This window comes from Saimiri boliviensis, chromosome 8 (assembly GCF_048565385.1).
Source record: "Saimiri boliviensis isolate mSaiBol1 chromosome 8, mSaiBol1.pri, whole genome shotgun sequence".
NCBI lineage: Eukaryota > Metazoa > Chordata > Mammalia > Primates > Cebidae > Saimiri > Saimiri boliviensis.
In genome coordinates, this window is record NC_133456.1 from 86,035,445 (window position 1) to 86,056,345 (window position 20,901).

General features: G+C 48.4%; 1 protein-coding gene across 3 annotated transcripts in view; it reads right to left on the bottom strand.

The window, feature by feature from the left end:
- Positions 1-20,901, bottom strand: part of IRAK2 (interleukin 1 receptor associated kinase 2) — an 80,307-nt gene that overhangs the window by 40,953 nt on the left and 18,453 nt on the right. For all 3 annotated transcript variants that reach the window (XM_074404795.1, XM_074404794.1, XM_010337786.3), the window contains exon 3: positions 4,533-4,679. In XM_074404795.1, coding sequence (XP_074260896.1) covers positions 4,533-4,679 — 147 coding nt within the window. The remainder of the gene's footprint in view (positions 1-4,532; positions 4,680-20,901) is intronic.

The following is a 20,901-nucleotide window of genomic DNA, read 5'->3' on the forward strand; positions in this document are numbered from 1 at the left end:
ATGAGGGCTAGTAGTTGGATTTATTCATCCCTGTGGTTTTGGGGAAAAGGAATGGAGTCTGGTCTGGAAAATCAGACAGGACCCACCAGCCATTATTCTCCATCTCTCCCTACCCACCCCTCCCCTTCTCTGGGACCTAATCTGATCGGCTCTTTGGCTCTTCCTAGGAGAAACTCACAATCATAATCTTTAAAGGCCCCCATTGTATGTCCAAGGGCAGACAAAGGAGAATGAGAAGGAATTCTCCTGCCATCAAGGACATGAAAATCTCCCCAGATTCAGTACAGAAGTTGGCCAAGGGTGGATCATTGCTGAAGCCAGCTGATGGGGACATGGAGGGTCATTAGGCTCTTGGCTTTTGTATGTCTGTAATTTTTTCATATAAAAATGTTTTAAAATAATGGCTAAGGGAGAGGAGGGAGATGGGGCAGGAGAGAAGATGGACAAGATCGGATACTTGGGTAATGGTGATGGATGGGGCTTAGGGCTTCTATATAATCTTGTTTCCAAAACACTGAGAGTTAACCCTTCAAGTACCAGGACTCAGCTAAAAAACCAAACCATTTCCTATGGAAATTCTTCCAGAAGCTTTCCTTTCCTTGCTTTTCTTTTTTGTTCTGTTTGTTGTTTTCGTTTTTGAGACAGAGTCTCACTCTGTCACCCAGGCTGGAGTGCAATGGCACCATCGTGGCTCACTGCAACCTCCGCCTCCAGGATTCAAGTGATTCTCCTACCTCAGCCTCCTGAGTAGCTGAGACTACAGGCACCTGCCACCATGCCTGGCTAATTTTTGTATTTTTAGTAGAGATGGGGTTTCGCCATGCTGGCCAGGCTGGTCTTTGAACTCCTGACCTTGGTGATCAGCCTGCCTTGGCCCTTTTCTTGCTTTTCTACCGAGGCCAGCAGCCCTTCTGCTTTCTCAAGCAGCATGCACCACCTCTGGTCCTGCCGAGCTATGTCACTGCAAGTATGAGAACTGCAGAAGCAGCGGTACTGTATCTGACATGGGTCTTCTATGTCCTGCCCTGACGCTGGCAGCGGGTCTACCCCCAGCTGCCCCGTCTCCTTTATTAGTATCAGACAGAATTCGGCTCAAGCACTGGCTCCAGCATTACTCAAGATCTGACTTCAGATGAGCTGTGGCTCACTTCTCTGAGCTTTCTCAAATGTAAAAAGAACAAGAGCAATAACAGGCTGGACATGGTGGTTCACACCTGTAATCTCAGCACTTTGGGAGGCTGAGGTGGTCAAGAGATCGAGAGCATCCTGGACAACATAGTGAAACCCTGTCTCTACTAAAAATAGAAAAATTAGCTGGGCATGGTGGTGCATGCCTGTAGTCCCAGCTAATGGGAGGCTGTGGCAGGAGAATCGCTTGAACCCAGGAGGTGGAGGTTGCAGTAAACCAAGATCACACCACTGCACTCCAGCCTGGCAACAGAGTGAGACTCCATCTCAAAAAAAAAAAAAAAAAAAAAAAAGAGCAATAACAATCTGCTCCTTGCCCAGGTTAAAAGAGCTGACGTTTATAAAGCACTAAGGTCGGGCTGTGACACATGCAGTATTTTGTATTTTACCAAGGCTGGCGAAACTATGTGTAGAATAAGTAAACAGATTCTGACTGATAGCCCAGTGGCCTCTCCTACAGCTAAGGCTTTGTGATAGTTATTTCAGCTGCTCAAAACCCTTTTATCTTAATTCCAGCTTCCAGACTCCTTTGCTGAGGTGCTCATAGCCTGTCTGTGGCTCCTCTGCTCACATGTTTTCCTCTTCCATGTCTCTTCCCATTTCCTTCCCACCTACTGCAAGGGGGAGCCAGGGTGTCACAGAGGTCAAGATGTGGGCTCAGTATCCTCCACTCCTACCAAAACCCTTCAAGATAATTCATCAGTTTGAACTTTGGGGGCTCAGTGGAACCTTGGGGTTTTCCCAAAAGAGACAAGCTTTGGGTGATTTGATGAATGATTTTCAGTTGAGGCGAAGATAGATAATCAACTTCCTGTCTCTGTCTGCAGACTGTAGTTATCATCTTGACCTGCCTGGGCACATCTGTTCCAAGTGCCATCAAGAAAGCAAATACGGGCTGGACACAGTGGTTCACACCACAATCCTAGCACTTTGGGAAGCCAAGGTGGGTGGATTGCTTGAGCCCTTTCAAGACCAGCCTTGGCAACATGGTGAAAGTCATCTCTACAAAACAATACAAAAATTAGCCAGACATGGTGGTGCATGCCTATAGTCCCAGCTACTTGGGAAGCTAAGGCAGGAGGATCACTTGAACCCGGGAGGCGGAGGTGGCAATGAGCCGAGACTGTGACACTGCACTCTAGTCTGAGTGACAGAGATTCCATCCCCCCACCAAAAAAGAAAGGAAGAAAATAGGGCTCTGTGCAGTGGCTCATGCCTATAATCCCAACACTTTGGGAGGCCAAGGTGGGAGAATCGCTTGAGCCCAGGAGTTCAAGACCAGCCTGGGCAACATAATGAGATCCCATCTCTACAAAAATAAAAAAAATAGCTGGGCATGGTGGTGCACACCTGTAGTCCCAGACACTTGAAACACTGAGGTGGAAGGATTGCTTCAGCCAGGGAAGTTGAGGCTAAGGTGAGCTATGACTATGTATGCCACTGTGATCTACTCTGGGCAACAGAGCAAGGCCTAGCTCAAAAAAAAAAAAAAAAGGTGGGGGGCAGGGGAGAAAGTAAACAGCAAAGGCTGACAGAGCATGTGACGTTTGTCTTTACAGGAACCTAGATAAGGAATATCAGAAGGAACTGCTATGCCTACTACCTCCTCCATCCTGACCAGCATGCACCTACAATGCCTGTATTTTGTTATAATTTTCCCTTTTGTCAGGACCATCTCCCCTTATCTTTAATTGCTGATCAAAGGTCTACACTTAAAAAAAAAAAAAGAAAATCTTTAACTACAGGAAATAATCCAGACTCCTTGGCCTAGAATTAACTTTCTAGATTCAGCGTATCTGGAGTGTCTGGAATGTTCATAAGATCGGATAATATTTAATGAGCACCTCCATGGTACAACACTCAGGGCAGGATTTCTCGCAATCGGATGAAATAGGGTCTATTACTCTCCCCCTTTTACAAATGAATAAACTGAGGTGCAAAGGCTAAATAATTCTTCTACAAAACAGCAGCATTGGGATTCAAATATGAGTCTGTCTAATACAAAAGCCCACAAAACAGGTTCCTCTCAGCCGATGCTGACTTCAGGAATGGCAGCAGTGAACTGAGATTACGTGGATTTGGGGTCTCCGGCTTACCACTCAGGAGGCCACAGGATAGAGGAAGTAAGGCGGGGCTCCGGGGGTGAGGCGGTGAAAATGGAGACTAGGCTGAGCAGCAGCTCCCCTGGGGAAGTCATCTGCTGGCTGAGCCATTCTGTCATTTGGAAACTGTCCCCAAGCCCTTGCCTGGGCACAAGGGGAGGGAGACAAATCTGAAGCGGCCCGAAAGGCTTTGGGATAGCAGTGAGTGCGACAGTTAGGGAGGTGAGTGTTCAAGTCACACAGCTCAGACACTACTTCCTATTTGGGTGACCGTAAGCAAAGTGCTCTCCCTCTCTGGGCTGTAGTAGACCCGTGACTGATGGAGGGGAGGAAAGTTGTGGGCAGGAAGCACCCTTCAATCCCCCTCCACATGGCTGCGAGGGCCAGGACCTATGAAGGACAGAGAAACGTTCAGACATCCAGCCCAGAGCCTGCACGCAGGGCCAGCCTGTGCAGGGGGCTCGGGAGACCACAAGGACCTGGCAGGACATGACCTCAGCCCGGCTGTTTAATTAACCTCTCTGTGCTTCAGTTTTCTCCTCTGTAAAATGGGCATAATCACAATACCTAATTCAAAGTTCGTGAAGATTAAATGAGTCCATATCTTTGAAGTATAGTACTTACAATAGTGTCTGGCACTAGATAGCCTTCGATTACTGAGTTATTTCTCTTCTGCTCACAAATACGGTAATAGGTGTCATGTATGTTTTGCTACCTGATTTTTTCCACCTTTCCACCTCCCTATATTTGAGTATGTTTCCATGTGCACACGCATGTCCACAGCATGACTGACAGCACTTTACTGTGACTGTCTGACATTAATTTTCCATCCGCCACTGCTGTTGCCAGATTTGTGCTTTCTTTAGGAACAGTCTCACTCTGTCACCCAGGCTGAAGTGCAGCAGTGAAATCATAGCTCACCACAGCCCTGTACTCCTGGGCTGAAGCAGTCCCCCTACCTCAGCCTCCAGAAGAGCTAGGACTGCAGGTACATGCCACCATGCCTGGATAATTTTTTTTTAATGTTTAGTCTCACCAGGTTGACTAGGCTGGTCTCAAACTCCTGGGCTCAAGCCATCCTCCCACCTCAGCCTCACAAAGAGCTGGGATTACAGGCAAAAGCCACCATGCCCAGCCTCAATTTTTGCTCTTATATGCTAAGCTGAATATCCTTACAAATATGTCTTCATTTCCTCAAATAAATTTGCTTGAAGTAAAAAAGTTGAATCCAATTTAAAATACCTGGGCCCGGAAAGGTGTCTTTCTTCACAGGCTGCCCCTCTTCCTGTTCATCCTCAGCCTTGCTTACAGAAGCTGCCAAAGGCCTGTCTGGATTCACAGAGTCTGGGAAGGCTGGAACGGGACACTTGATTTCAGGAGCCGGTTTCCCTGAAAACAAGGTGGAAAGAACGTTATTACTATTCCATGAAGTGGGATAGCCACTGAGAGACTGCATCTGGAAGTCAGAGACCTGGGTTCTAATTCTGGCTCTGCCACATATGCATGGTGTCACAGGACAGGAGGGTCTTTATCTCTCTGGCCTCGGCCTCCCCATCTATAAAATGTGATGGCCCAGTTGCACTGGCTCACACCTATAATCCCAGCACTCTGGGAGGCTGAGATGGGTGGATCACCTGAGGTCAGAAGTTCGAGACCAGCCTGGCCAACATGGTGAAACCCCGTCTCTACTAAAAATACAGAAATTAGCCAGGCGTGGTGGCAGGTGCCTATAATCCCGGCTACTTGGGAGACTAAGTTAGGAGAATCACTTGAACCCAAGAGGCAGAGGTTGCAGTAAGCCGAGATGGCACCACTGCACTCCAGCCTGGGTGACTGGGCAAGACGCCACCTCAAAAAAAAAACGCCATGGCTGCACACTGCAGTCCTGGCGAGGGCAGAGCTCTGATGTGCTGAGCCACACACCTGCTTCCCACCCAGCCAGCCGTGTGGCCTCCAACAAGTCACTGTCCTCCTCTCAGTCTCCCTTTCCTCACCTATAAAATGGAGGTAATGATAACGGTGTCCACTGGCCACCCCCTGGGTTGTTGCGAGGGGAAAGGAGGGTAGAGATGGGGAAGGGCGCTGTAGACTGCATATTTCCCTGAACATGTGAGCAGGTCAAAGATACCATCCCTCTAAGTCCCCACTCCAGCCCCTAGGAATAAAAGTTCTGGCTGTCCTGCAGCCTCCCTTCCACGAAGTAGAGTCACGTGTATCCTTCCCTCTTGCATGGATGGGAATCCCAAAAGCAGCAGCCATGGCCACTGAGGATGGGCTGCACGGGGCCCAGGCCCAGCTGCACAGACACGAGTCCTCACAATATCTTTGTATCTCATCTGTTCCGAGATGAGGAAACTGAGGCCTGAGCAGGTTAAATGACTTGCTGAGATCACATGGCCAAAGGCTAAAGAAGTCCCCTGACTTCTCAAGAGTAATCATTTCCTCTTTACAGCAACTTGGGAAACCCCAAAGGTGCTTGAGGGTGTGTTAACCTCAGCTTCCAGCCAGCTTTTCAGAGCTGCCCTGTGGAACAGCTTCCTCTCCCCTCCTCCCCTGGGCCCTTCCGGCTAGGTCCTGCCGCCAGCTCAGGCAGCCTCCACACCCTTACCAGCCTGCCACTTACTAAAGTACACATCTGGCCTCGTCACTTCCCTGCTTGAAGGCTTTATGGGGCTCCCCACTGCCTGGATAATGTCCGCACTCCTTAGCCTGAATCCCCATTGCCTCCCAGAAAAACCCAGTTCTATAGCCCTGCAATCAAGGCCCTCACTCTCTGGAGGTTTGGGATAGACTCATGTTTGAGAATGACAAAAACTGGGGCACTGAAGTCCCAGGGAAGGCTGTGACTCGCTTGATGTCACACAGACGTCCCAGGTAGGGCTGGGACAAAACATCTCCAGTGGCATTTCTTTGAACTGGTGAATTGCGCCGCTCTGAACAAAACCAATTGTTACCCTGGGACATCGCTTTTCAAACCCAAGCTTTTGGCCTAAAACAGTAAGACCTAAATTTGCATAGCACCACACTGGTATGGCACCGCACAGATTTACGTAATTTTCACAATCTCTGGTCCTTCATAGGATTATCTGCATTTTATTTTTCAGCATATTGGGGCTCAGGTAAGTGAAATGATTTGTGTCAAGTAAAACAGCCAGTAACAGTCAAACCTGGGACTGGTTTCACTGTCTTCCCACCCAGCTAGGGCAGAACTACCGAAACCACTGCCATCACTGCCACCACCAGCCCGAATACCCCCAGAGGCAGATGCCCAAATCCCTGGACAAACAGGAACAAAGGGGTGATCACGGACTTCCCCAGGATGGGAGGAGCTGGGGAGACATCAGGAATGAACAAAAATAACAACCAGGCTCAATGGCAAGGGTGAGAGTGGCTTCTTCCTTGTGTTTTCTTTCCTGTCACTGACATTTTAAATACACCTTTTTTTTTCTCTCTTTTAAAAAGAAACTATAGGGTCTCACCATACAGCGCAGGCTGGTTTGACCTTCTGAGCTCAAGGGATCCACTTCAGCCTTTCGAGTAGCTGGGATTACAGGCATAATGAAGCCTATCTTATAAAAGCAGCAGAAGGGATTAGCTATTTAGAGTTAAAGCTCTGGAATGGAAGCTAGCTCCATCACTTCTCAGCTGTGGTTACTTTGGACAACTTTTATGAAGACTAATGGAGACACTGCTTAGCTCAAAATATGGGACCTTTATTACTGTGGTGGTTATAGTCTTAAAATATTGGCTATCTCCTAAATGGTCCACATATTGATTATAAGAAGAGTAGAATGGGAGTCTTTTAGTTATCTTTTTCTTTTTCTTGAGACAGAGTCTCACTCTGTCGTGCAGTGGTGCAGTCTTGGCTCACTGCAACCTCTGTCTCCCAGGCTCAAGCGATTCTCCTGCCTCAGCCTCCCAAGTAGCTGGGAATTACAGGCACACACTACCATGTCCAGCTAATTTTTTTTTTTTTTTTTTTGTATTTTTAGTAGAGATGGAGTATTACCATGTTGGCCAGGCTGGTCTTGAACTCCCGATCTCAAGTGATCCACCTGCCTCAGCCTCCCAAAGTGCTGGGATTACAGGTGTGAGCCACTGCACCTGGCCTGATTTTATATTGTGAAGTTTTTTTCCTTGTGATGTATTCATATTGTAGAATTTTTCAACAAAATGATTATGCATTATTTGCACAGTAAATTATACTTCTTTAAAAGAAAAATCAGTTAGCAAGCTAGCTAAAATAATGACTGGAACTGAGTCTTCCAAGCTAGTATGAATGGCGTTTGCCCTGGGGACCCCCCTCTGGCTCCAATGAGTAGATGATGAATCAGCCCTTCATGAGATTCAGATCTGCCTCACTTCTGTTTTTCACCAACGACTGTCCACGTCATGTACTGACACGTTCACTTCAAGTACCCTCCCCATAGCCTGGGATATCTCAAGTCAGGAAGCTGAGGCTCAGTGGGGAATGAGACCTGCCCAAGGGAGACAGGAAGGCAGGCAGCCCTGAGGCAGGAAGGTGAGGTCTCCTCCCAGAACCAGGGACAGAAGGGGACACAGAGAATATGCACTTCTCTCCCAACCTGGGCTCCACAGGCACTTTGTTGGTTTGATAGGCCACACCCCCCTCCTCGACTGCCATCAGGCTGAGGCTTCTGTGGCTGAAACTCGAAGTTTAGAAAACAGTTTCTCTCCAACAAGGGCCTTGCCTGCAGGAATCACCATCCACCCCATGGCATCCCACTGTCTTCCACAGGCCCAGGAGGACAATAAACAGTCCCTACACCAGGCACGGTGGCTCACACCTATACTCCCTGCACTTTGGGAGACTGAGGTGGGCCGATCACCTGAGGTCAGGAGTTCAAAACCAGCCTGGCCAACATGGCGAAACCCCATCTCTCCTAAAAATACAAAAATTAGCAGGCATGGTAGTCCCAGCTACTCAGGAGGCTGAGGCAGGAAAATTGCTTGAATCCAGGAGGTTAAAGAGGTTTCAGTGCACCAAGATCGTGCCACTGCACTCCAGCCTGGGCAACACAGCAAGACTCTGTCTCAAAAAAAACAAACAAAAAACTAGTCCGCCGTACAGAATGACAATGAACAATGCCTGGGTGACTGCTGATTCAAGCACAGGTCTGGAACAGAGCTGTCGCTCCCAGGGTGCAGAGAAGTGAAAGTTCTGCCTGTGCTCCCTGGGAAGGCCACCCCCCTGCCACTCCCAGTTCTCGTCTTTCTCAGCCTCCCCTCTCTGGCAGGGAGAGATTACCTCTCTCCCTCGGTCCTCCCTCCTCAAACCACCTCCGGTGAAACCTGTCTTCCTGGAAAGGCCTTGTCATCCTCTTGACATCTGTGTCAAAGGGCAGCAGTGGCTCCCCTGGCTCAGGGCCAGCTGGGCTCGCTGGTGAAGTCACTTCTCAACAGGGACGTCCTGCAGAGGCCAAGCTTACAACGATATAAAATGCTCTCTAAAGGTCTCACCGACACCCAGAACCGCCCATGGCCCCAGCAAATGAGGCACCTTCTTCTTGTCTGAGACCTGGCTGAGCCTCATTGGTCTCATCAGTAAAATGGGGGTGAGGGTGATACTCGTGGCCATACTTGATTTCAGTGTCCTCCTGTTTCTTTCTTTTTTTTTTTTTTTTTTGAGACAGGGTCTTTCTCTGTCTCCCAGGCTGGAGTGCAGTGGTGCGATCACAGCTCACTGCAGTCTCAAACTCCTGAGCTCAAGCTATCCTCCGTAGCCTCTCACGAAGCTGGGATTATAGGCATCCACTACCAAGCCCGGCTAATTTTGAATTTTTTGTAGAGACAGCATTTCACTATGTTACCGAGGCTGGTCTCAAACGCCTAGGCCCAAGTGATCCTCCTACCCTATCCTCCCCAAATCCTGGGAGTACAGGCATGAGCCACTGTACCCGGCCCAGTGTCCTGTTCAGGATGAGGTTTTGTTCAGCACAAATCTTTGCCTTTCTGTCAAAACACATTTGGTAGGAACATCAAGGCCACCAACCCATTTGGGACCGACCTCCGTGGGCTCCACCCGTGGGGAAGAATAAAAGTGTCATTATGAGCCGAGCGCGGTGGCTCAAGCCTGTAATCCCAGCACTTTGGGAGGCTGAGGCGGGTGGATCACGAGGTCAAGAGATCGAGACCATCCTGGTCAACATGGTGATACCCCGTCTCTACTAAAAATACAAAAAATTAGCTGGGCATGGTGGTGTGTGCCTGTAATCCCAGCTACTCAGGAGGCTGAGGCAGGAGAATTGCCTGAACCCAGGAGGCGGAGGTTGCGGTGAGCCGAGATCGCGCCATTGCACTCCAGCCTGGGCAACAAGAGCGAAACTCGGTCTCAAAAAAAAAAAAAAAAAAAAGTATCATTATGTTTTCATCCTAAAGAGAGTCCAGCTTTTCTTTCTTTTTCTTGTTCTTTCTTCAATGACATGCAGGGGCCCCACCTGGTACTGCAGGGAACTTGGAAGCGGGCAGGAATGGGGAACAGATGGGGAGGGACAGTGTCAACAGGGCTGCTGGCAACCAGACCTGTGAGCACACTTGGGGCCGATATCCACTCTGTCACACAGAGTATTGGGTCACAGCCAGCCACGATGTAAGCTAACAGAGCCCTATGTCAGCCCCAACAAGTAATGCAGTTGTTTGAAACAGGAGAATTTTTTTTTTTCCTTATTTCCTTATTTTTTCTTTTTTTACTGTATAATGTCCCTCAAGTTAGGGTAGTGTACCTTGTGCCACTGAATTTCCAAAGTGTACCAATTTTTTTTTTTTTTACTGTGCTTCAAATAAATAGAAAAATAGTTATAATATTGATCTTCAACTTTGCCATTCATGCTTCTATGCACATTAGGCTAGGTATTCTACATTGAAAGCATGCGAGTGTCTAGGCCTTTGAATGGCATATGCCATTTCTGGGAAATGTATCTGGAGGCTGAGTATTGCTTTCTACAGATAACTGCCCCCTTTGTTTTAAAAAGAAAAAATGCATATTGAAGTAGTTTCATGATTTGTTCGGCATTACATAGGAAGCACACTGGTGCTAAGTTTTTTTTAAATGGTTATGTAAGCAAAGCTGAACTGTAAATCTTAATTCAGGAATATGTATTAAGATTGTGGAATGGGTGTAAGACAATTGGTAGCGGGTAAAAGTGGGTTTGATTTAAACTGATCTTTTATGGCCCTATGATCTATCCTTTACTTGAAAGCTTTTGAAAAGTGGAAAGATCATTTTGTTGCATTTCCCCATTTCTTGTTTTTAAAAGACCAACAAATCTCAAGCCCTATAAATGGCTTGTATTGAACTTTTACATTTGAATTAAAGATTGTTAAACATGAAAAAAAAAAAAAAAAAGTTCTGGTTTCCTGTGAAAGCCCCGTCTTAGCAAGCTTTGAGTTTCTAGATGTCTTTGAAATGCAAGCAATAAATGTTGCGTACAAACATGAACCACCCTCATCTCCGCTCTGGAGCTGCTGGCGTGGTCTAAGCTGGGGGGCAGGCAGGCCCATGTATGCCTGTCCCACTGTCCAAACCTGAAGATGGAGAAAATGGCCTCTGTCCTCATCCCTCCAAACCTGGTCCCTGCCAGCTAGACAGACGCAACGCCCACTCGTTCAGGCTGGCACACCAGAGAACTGGTGAAATAAAAATAGAACACCAAAGTCAGGATGAGGCAAAGGAAGCCAAATGCCCACAAGAAAGGGCTGTGACAAGCTTTAACGCTCATGCTGAGCTTCCTGTCTACCGAGGTCAATGCTCAGGAGTGAGCTGCTCGAGGGCTTTTTATCACAGAGGGACAGGGGCAGCCTCAGGCTTCCAAGACAGCACTCTCTCCTCCCAGGATTAAATTCTCAGGAGAATTCCACACATAAAATTGATTCTGCAGGATCATGAGATCCAAAAATACAGACTGATCAAAGAGTAGAACTGGGATCATGAACGTGAGGGAGAGGAAGCGTCGGCTCTGGCTTGAACCAGACCCAGGCTCTGCAATTCCAGCTTCTCGCCCAGGCACAGACCTCCTAACCCTCTGAGCTTCACGTGCCTCTCCTGCTGAGTCAGAATAATAACCCCACACCTCGCAGGGCGGCCCCAGAGCTTCATGATGACAAATGTGAAGTCGCTGGTGCAGGGCAGGGGCCTGAAACACTGTGTAAACAGCCACCCTCCTTCAGTTCTGCCAGAACGTGCAGATAGAAAAGAACTTCTGATTCCCAACTCGAAGGAAGGAGGCATTTAGGGTGGAAGGCTATTTTTAACATTTTAAACATGCTAATGGAAACCAATTCTAGGTGGGCAGCGACTTGGTGCACAGTCCCGAGAGACACAGTGGCCGTGGGGGCAAAGTAACACAGAAACCTGGCAGCAGGGGAGGTGGGGGCCTGTGCCTACCCACCCATGCCATTGACAGCCAGCCTCAGCCACGCACTGGAGGTGGGTAGCCCAGGGTTCTCCCTGCCAGGACCCCCAGGCATGGGAAGGGGATGCAGGTGACTAAGGGAACCGCTAGTCTCCTACAGCTTAGGTGGCCACAGGCACCAGGTTGACATGGTGGTTCTCAGACACAGTCTGGATTTTTTGTTTTTGTTTTTGAGGCAGAGTCTTGCTCTGTGACCCAGGCTGGAGTGCACTGGTATAACCACCGCTCACTGTAGCCTCTACCTTCCAGGCTCAGGCAATCTTCCCACCTCAGCCTCCCAAGCAGCTGAGACTACGGGAGCACGCCACCAGGCCTGGCTTTTTCAGTTTTGGGTTTGTTTTTATTTTTTTCTGGTAGAGACAGGGTTTTGCCATATTGTCCAAGCTGGTCTCAAACTCCTGGGCTCAAGCAATCTACCTGCCTTGGCCTCCCAAAGTTAGGGGATTACAGGTATGAGCCACTGCGCCCAGCCTGGAATCTGGGTGTCTTTGAAAGCTGCCTTGCTGAGCCTGAGAACCCACAGTGATGAGGGCTGAGTCCCAGGTACAAGGAGGAAGCCGGGGAGGAGCCGAAGAACTTCTCTGTGGCCCTGTCATGGTTCACCAGATCTCAATGCCAGGCATGGTTTCTTTTGCTCTCTGATTTGTTTTCAGAATGCCTGTTCTCCATGAGCATGAATCACCGACGCCATGGAAGGCTAATGAACTCCCAGGAGTCTGGAGCGTGTCCTGCAGTCGGGCTCACCAGCAGGGTGACCCTCCTAAGCCTTGGCTTCCTCATCCAACAAATGAGATGTGGAAGAGGACCCCTGACCCCAAGACTTGCCATGAGGATTAAAAATAAATAAATAAACACCCAGCAGCTCTAAGCTACCATCATTTGCTACAGTCTCATTCTGTTGCTCAGGCTGGAGTGCAGTGGCACAATCTTGGCTCACTGCAACCTCTGCCTCCCGGGTTCAAGCAATTCTCCTACCTCAGCCTCCTGAGTAGTTGGGATTACAGGCACCGCCCATCACACCTGGCTAATTTTTGTATTTTTAGTAGAAACAGGGTTTCACCATATTGGCCAGGCTGATCTCAAGCTTCTGACCTCAGGTGATCCTTCCTCCTCGGCCTCCTGCTACTGTTATTACAATGACTATCTCTAACTCTAGGCCAGGTTCTTTTCCCTAAGTGCTTTCCCATATCTGTGGCCTATTTAATTCAGATAACAGCTCTGGGGGACAAGTGCTACCATGTATAAGGGAATTGTCTTATATCTGAAAAAAGTAAAGCCTAGAATGCAGATTGATTTATCTATTTGTTTGTTTTTGTGTTTTTTCTTTTTTAGGTGGTTTCAGAGGAACCTTTTTTTCTTTTTTATGAATGCAGACCTATTTATAATCTGCTTGTTTATGCCCTACTTCCTGTGGGAGAAGAATTAAAGGCTGTTTACGGGTGCCGGGCCTTTGGCTGATGGGTCCCGCCATGCTAGCTGCCTGAGAACATTTCACACAGTGGCAAATCCAGGAGCTGCTGGAGCAGAGGGGACTCGGAGCTGGCCACGAGGTCTTTCCTCGGTGAGCACACTCTGGAAATCCCCCCTAACTCTTCACGCCCGTCAAACTAAACAGTAATTTGTTCTCAAGCTGACTCATATGGCCGGAATAGATCCCTTCCAGAGCAAACAAAAGTGATTCAACTGTAACTAAAGAAACCTCACGCCAGCTGGCCCTATCAGGGCAAACACAGCTCTCTACGCCCTCTCTTTACCTTTCCCTCCTAATCCCCGGGTTTGGCCCTCCAGGCCCTCCACAGTCACACACAAAACACAACACACACACACACTCAAAACTCCCAACTCAAGCTAGACCTGAAATGAGGCAAACCCGAGGGCACAGCCTGCCTTCCTAATGGTGCAGTCCCGGGTTCTCCAGTGAACTTGGACTCTACCAGCAGCTGAAATGACTCATTCTTTCAAATTCACTCGTGTTAGGGAACAGGGAATCCTTTATCAAAACTGACATAATACTGACATTAAGCTAGTTAAAGAAAAGACACCTAATTACAAACTGGGAGGAGCTCTACGCTGAAAGCAAACTCGAGGGAGGGATGCCTGATGGACCTACTTCCAGAGGCCGGCCAGGAAAAGCTGCTGTGAAGAGGGGCCGTGGTCGCAGATACGAAGAGGATGAAAAGGACCAGCCATGGAAGAATGGAGGGAAGCTGGGGGGACAGTGTTTCGAGGAGAGGGAACACATGGGCAAAGGTCCTTAGGCAGCAAACACTGGCATATCTCCACAAGTGAAGGACAATCTTTTCTTTTTTTTTTTTTTTTTCTGGACGGAGTTTCGCTCGTTACCCAGGCTGGAGTGCAATGGCGCGATCTCGGCTCACCGCAACCTCTGCCTCCTGGGTTCAGGCAATTCTCTTGCCTCAGCCTCCTGAGTAGCTGGGATTACAGGCACATGCCACTATGCCCAGCTAATTTTTTTTTGTATTTTTAGTAGAGACGGGGTTTCACCATGTTGACCAAGGATAGTCTCGATCTCTTGACCTCGTGATCCACCCGCCTCGGCCTCCCAAAGTGCTGGGATTACAGGCTTGAGCCACCGTGCCCGGCCTTAGTGAAGGACAATCTTAACGGCTGAGGGGAATGACTGAGGGGGAAAATGGCAGAGATGAGGTTGGAGCCTGGGCGCGGTGGCTCACACCTGTAATCCCAACACTTTGGGAGGCTGAGGGGGGCGGATCGCCTGAGGTCGGGAGTTTGAGAGCAGCCTGACCTATGTGGAGAAACCCGTCTCTACTAAAAATACAAAATTAGCCAGGTGTGGTGGCACATGCCTGTAATCCTAGCTACTCAGGAGGCTGAGGCAGGAGAATCACTTGAACCTGGGAGGTGCAGGTTGTGGTAAGCTGAGATTGTGCCATTGCACTCCAGCCTGGGCAACAGAGCAAAACGCCATCTCAAAAAAAAAAAAAGAGAGAGAGAAATGAGGTTGGAGACCTGGGCAAAGTTAGACCGTGCAGGGCCTTGTAGGCCACGGTTAGGTAGAACGTTACCATAAGTGCCCTGGAACTGAGGTAACCTGCAGCTGAGAGAGTACTTACCAAACAACCATCTGCTCCCTCTCTCATACTAGTTGCCTCCTTTGCAACTAGTTTGGGCCACATGACTGGTTCTAGCCAGAGTATTTTAAGTGGAGATGCTATCCATCACTTCCTGGACGAAGCACTTAACGGCTAGTGAGCCTCTTCTAGCCCTGTCTTCCCCGGCCACAGTGACCTTGGAAGCCACATGTTCTCGATGACATAGCTGGCTACAAGAAAGCAGGAGGCTGTGTGGAGTGGGAGATCAATATTTGTTGCATTGAGCAACTAGATTTCAAGGTTCATCTGTTACTGCAGCATAACCAAGCCTATCCTGGCTAATGCATCATCTCAGTATGTGTCCAAAACTTACACCCAGAGGAGCCTACTTGTAAGAGCTAAGCATCTGTCCGCAGCAACCTCAGTTCGAATCTGAGTCACAGCAGCAAAACAAAACAAAACAAAACAAAAACAAACAAACAAACAAAAGACTTAAGCATCTAGCAGGAGTTCAATAAAGGACGGTTCACTTCACCTCGGCTCTTACCCTTCCTCTCTGAAAAACTGAGGACTGGCCAGGTACGGTGGCTCATGTCTGTTATCCCAGCACTTTGGGAGGCTGAGGCAGCTGGATCACGAGGTCAGGAGTTTGAGACCAGCCTGGCCAGTACGGTGAAACCCTGTCTCTACTAAAAATACAAAAAAAAAAAAAAAACTAGCTGGATGCAGTGGCATGCGCCTGTAGTCCCAGCTACTTGGGAGGCTGAGGCAGGGGAATCGCTTGAACTCAGGAGTCAGAGGTTGCAGTGAGCTGAGATTGTGCCACTGCACTCCAGCCTAGGCAATAGAGGGAGACTCTGTCTCAAAAACAAAAAACAAACAAACAAACAAACAAACAAAACTGGGAACTGGTTTAGAGGCATTCCATACTCTGTTCATTCTAACACCACTCTCAAGAGACCAACAGTGATTAAAGCCTTGCTTTTTTTCAATGGAATAATGCATGCGTGGAAGGAAAAGATCAAGTGACCTGTCCTGAGCCACTCAGCAATTAACCTTAAGACAACCTCACCATCTCTTAGGCTTTGAACCTTCTAGTTTACAAGAAAAGCACATAGGACAATGTCTTCACCCATTTTCCAGATGGAAAAAGTGAGACTTGATGCAAACCAGTAACCTACCCAAGAAGGGGGTAAGGTCAGACAGACCTGAATTCCCATGTTGGCCTCATCACTACGAGCTATGTGGTCTTGGGACATTACTTAATCTCTGAGCCTCAGTTTCCCTTCTATACAATAGGAATAATAAGAGTTATGAGAAAAGATGCTTACCTGGCCCATATCAGGTGCTAAATACAAGCTACTACTAGAACCCAGGTGCCCTGACCCCTGGCCTGTGGAATCTTGGCTCACAACAGTGCCACCTCCAGTGGCAAGTCTGCAGTGGGCCAGGGTGTGGATGTAGGCATGTTCTGTTGTGCCCTAGCAGCTGGAAAGGGGCAGAGGCGGGTCAGCCTTCCAAGAGGGCAGGCACACAAGCCCTGTCTGGACATGGCACAGTCCAGCCCCTTCAGGAGAGGAAGGGTTCCTTCTCTTCTGTTTCATTTTATGTAGCAGCCCCAAATTTTCCACTCAATGAGAGCCCAGCTCCAGGAAGGAAATGACTCTGGCTGAGACGCCAAACCCAAAGTTAGAAACCGTCAAGAGTTGCACAACCAAGAAAAAAACTGCATGAAAATTGCAAAACTGAAGACTCCCGGGAAGACGGTCGCAACAGATGGGAAGAGAAAACCTGGGTCACCTTCCAAATCCCTTCCAATTCCTGAAGTGTCTCCCTGTCCTACTCAGTTGACATCTAGGACCTCACAGGCTGGTCCCCCTGGTCTAGCCCGGGTGGCAGCCAAAACAAGGGGCTACTCCCCCAGTGGAAGCCCTCCAACGTCTTCCCTTCACTCCCAGGTGAAAGCAAACTCTTGGCTGTGGCCTGCACGGCGCTGGGTGGCCTGACCCTGCCCTATCTCCAGCCTCAGCCCATCCCTGGGCCTTTGCACATGTTGTTCCCCATGGCCAGATGTGTCCATGTGATCCTTCACTTCTTAGTCCACTATTCCTTTGGAAGGAGGCTCCAATTTCACTACTTCAGGGAAACTTCCCCTGATGAGATCAAATCTTCCCATCTTGGGCCCTGGGTAGTGGCTAACACCTGTAATCCCAGCACTTTGGGAGGCCGAGGCAGGCAGATCATGAGGTCAGGAGATGGAGACCATCCTGGCTAACACAGTGAAACCCTGTCTCTACTAGAGAGACACTGCCTAGTAGAGACAGTGAAACCCTGTCTCTACTAAAAAATACAAAAAATTAGTTGGGCATGGTGCCACGTGCCTGTAGTCCCAGCCACTTGGGAGTCTGAGGCAGAAAAATCACTTGAACCCAGGAGACAGAGGCTGCAGTGAGCTGAGATCGAACCACTGCAATCCAACCTGAGCAACAGAGCGAGAGTCTGTCTCAAAAAAAAAAAAAAAAAAAAAAAATCCCCCTATCTTGCACTCTCCTACCTGCCCTCTCCACCTGACCTATATTTATCCTTTGAACACTCATACTGCAGTGGGTGACATGCATCTATGTGTTAGGTCCTTACAATTCATCTCTCACTGGACTGCAAGCTCCTTGAGGCCTGAGACCTTGGCTGTGTTTTCGTGATTGTGTCCCCAGCATCTAGCACACAGCAGGCACTCTGTAAACATATTTTTAGGCCAGGCACGGTGGCTCATTCCTGTAATCCCAGCAATTTGGGAGGCCAAGGCGGGTGGATCACCTGAGGTCAGGGATTTGAGACCAGCCTGGCCAACATGGCGAAACCCCATCTCTACTAAAAATACAAAAATTAGCTGGGCGTGGTGGTGCACACCTGTAATCCCAGCTACTCAGAGGCTAAGGCACAAAGACCGCTTAAACCTGGGAGGCAGACAGAGGTTGCAGTGAGCCGAGATTGAGCCACTGCAGTCCAGCCTGGGCGACAGAGCGAAACTCCATCTCAAAAAAAAAAAAAAAAAAATGTATTTTTAGTTCCTTATTAACTCTCTTGTCCAGCTCCTGCATATCTAACTCCCTGTGGCAGGGCCAAGGGAGAATTTCACCTCACAGGGCAGTGTACCTGGTTTCCGGCCTCCATCCTCAGAGCCAGAGCCATCTGCTCCCCACCATCTACAGGATCAGTGCCTAACCCAGCCTTGGGTGGCATTTAATCAGCTGTAGGGCTCAGCATTGATTATAGTGGATTCTCCTTTGCCTGGGAGCCACAGCTGGGATACTCACCTCTGCCTCAATTCCTGCTCTTAAGCCCCAAGACGCCAGCATACAAGGTCTGGAGCACGATCCACAGTCCCCTCCTAAGCCTGGCCATCTGGAAAAATCCAGATGATGTTGGGCCCTAGGCCCAGAAACAGACTCTGAATGCTGTTCTGAACATGCAAGTACTGCCCCTGACCCCCTAGGCTCTCCACCATGGGGATTCCCTGAGATGCCCAGCACCATCATCATGGTCACCATTTCCGCAGAGCAGTGACTCACAAAGTATATTGATCTCATATTAGTAAGCATCAAATGAAAAGGAGTACCATGGTCAAATATGAAATGGCCTGAATAAGTTTCCTTGCTGCAGGACTTATCAGAGCCTTCACGGTTGGTGTGCATTGTAAATCTCCAAAGGTGGAGGCAGTGATAAAGTATGCATGGTTTCCAGAATGTAGTTATTTATGGACCCTTTTGTTTGCAGCAGGGTATCTTGCTGGACCACTCTTCTGAGGCACGTGGTGTGGGAAATGCTGCTCTAGACCATGACTTGCCACTGCAGATGCCCTGTACATGTCATACTCTCCCCATCATAATGAGGCAGCTTTCAACTAGGACTCAAAGGCAGCATTCCCCTTTCCTGTCTGACCCAGAGAGTGAATCTTCATCCAAGACTCAATTCTTCCCTGGAAGCTCAGTGGTCACAACATTCACAAATGACTATTTTTCAGCTAGTCTTTGCCAGAAGATGGGAGGTGAAACCGAAGAGGAGAGGATAAAAAAAGGGCTTCATCTTACCAAATGGGGCATCGGGAGACATTGCCTATAGCTTTCGGAAGAAACGTAACTGTATTTGTTAACATTGCAAAGCCAACCTATAGAGGGACTAAAAATAGTGACACAGGTGGAATAGCCCTAATCTGAAACCCTGAAATCCAAAATACTCCAAAATCCAAAACTTTGTGAGTAGCAACATGACACTCAAAAGAAATGCTCATTGGAGCATTTCAGATATTGGATTTTCAAGTCAGGGATGCTCAACCACTAAGGATATAATGCAAAAATTTCAAAATCTGAAAAAAAAAAAAATTAGCTGGGCATGGTGACTTGTACCTATAGTCCTAGCTACTTGGGAGGCTGAGGCAAGAGGACTGCTTGAGACCAAGAGTTCAAGACAGCAGTGAGCTATGACTGCACCACTGCATTCCAGCCTGGGCAACACAGCAAGACCCTGTCTCTATTAAAAAATATATACATCGGTAAGAAAGAAAACGAAGACCCAGACTGTAGCTAACAATCCAAGTCAACTAAGAATCCCCATTTTGGAGGATCTCAAGAGTCGGCCTCAGCAGCAGGGAAGACCATGATACCAACCATTCTAATGATCTAATCTCTGCTCCACCGTTCTCAGTTCTACTACTGACCCTCAGAAGAGGTTCTCTGCCAAATACAGAGTTCAAAGGCAAAAGTCAAATCAAGAGTGCTGCCTTTCCATACAACTTACTCTTTGAGGCAGCTTCAAGGGAGCTCCAGGTAAGCACATTAAATTGAGGAATGAGTGGGGGGATACTGAGCACAAAAGCCAGGAAGTAACAGACCAAACACTTCAGGGCTAAGAATTAAGATATGTCTTGCTGAGCATGGTGGCTCACGCCTGTAATCCCAGTACTTTGGGAGGCCGAGGTGCGTGGATCACCTGAGGTCAGGAGTTCAAGACCAGCCTGACCAACATGAAGAAACCCCATCTCTACTAAAAATACAAAAATAGTTGGGCATGGTGGCTCACACCTGTAATCCCAGCTACTCAGGAGGCCGAGGCAGGAGAATCTCTCAAACCCAGGAGGTGGAGGTTGCAGTGAGTCGAGATCACACCGTTGCACACCAGCCTGGGCAATAAGAGTGAAATTCACCTCAAAAAAAAAAAAAAAAAAAAACATGGCTGGGCACGGTGGCTCAAGCCTATAATCCCAGCACTTTGGGAGGCCGAGGCGGGTGGATCATGAGGTCAAGAGATTGAGACCATCCTGGTCAACATGGCGAAACCCCATCTCTACTAAAAATACAAAAAAGTAGCTGGGCATGGTGGCACATGCCTGTAATCCCAGCTACTCAGGAGGCTGAGGCAGGAGAATTGCCTGAACCCAGGAGGCGGAGGTTGCGGTGAGCCGAGATCGCACCATTGCACTCCAGCCTGGGTAACAAGAGCGAAACTCCATCTCGAAAAAAAAAAAAAAGATGTGTCTAGGCTGGTTCTTTGGCTGTGATTACCACACAGCAGAATTGATTAGAAGCCAAGAGAGCAGAAGCTTAGTTTTTTGACAGAATTGGGTTGCCGAAGAAACCACAGCTGAATCTGATAAAAGCTGGTGATGACTTGATTCCTACAGCTCCACTCAAGCCCCCAAACCCACACCAGCAGAAGGTGGTTTGTGAAAGCCAAGTAGCCCTAAATGAAAGCACATTCTCTCCAGCTCCATTCAGATAAGGCTACAGAGAATAATAAACATGGAAGCCACTTCCCCTGCCTCTTAAGACAGCCAGAAATCACAGAGGGCCAGGTATCAGAGCAGTGGGTTTGTTTTTTTGTTTTTTTTTTTTTTCCAGACGGAGTCTTGCTGTGTCACCCAGGCTAGAGTGCAGTGGCACATTCTCAGCTTACTGCAACCTCTGCCTCCCAGGTTCAAATGATTCTCTTGCCTCAGCCTCTCAAGTAGCTTAGTTACAGGCACTCACCATCACACCTGGCTAATTTTTGTATTTTCATTTATTTTTGAGACAGAGTGTCAGTGTGTTGGCCCAGGCTGGAGTGCAGTGG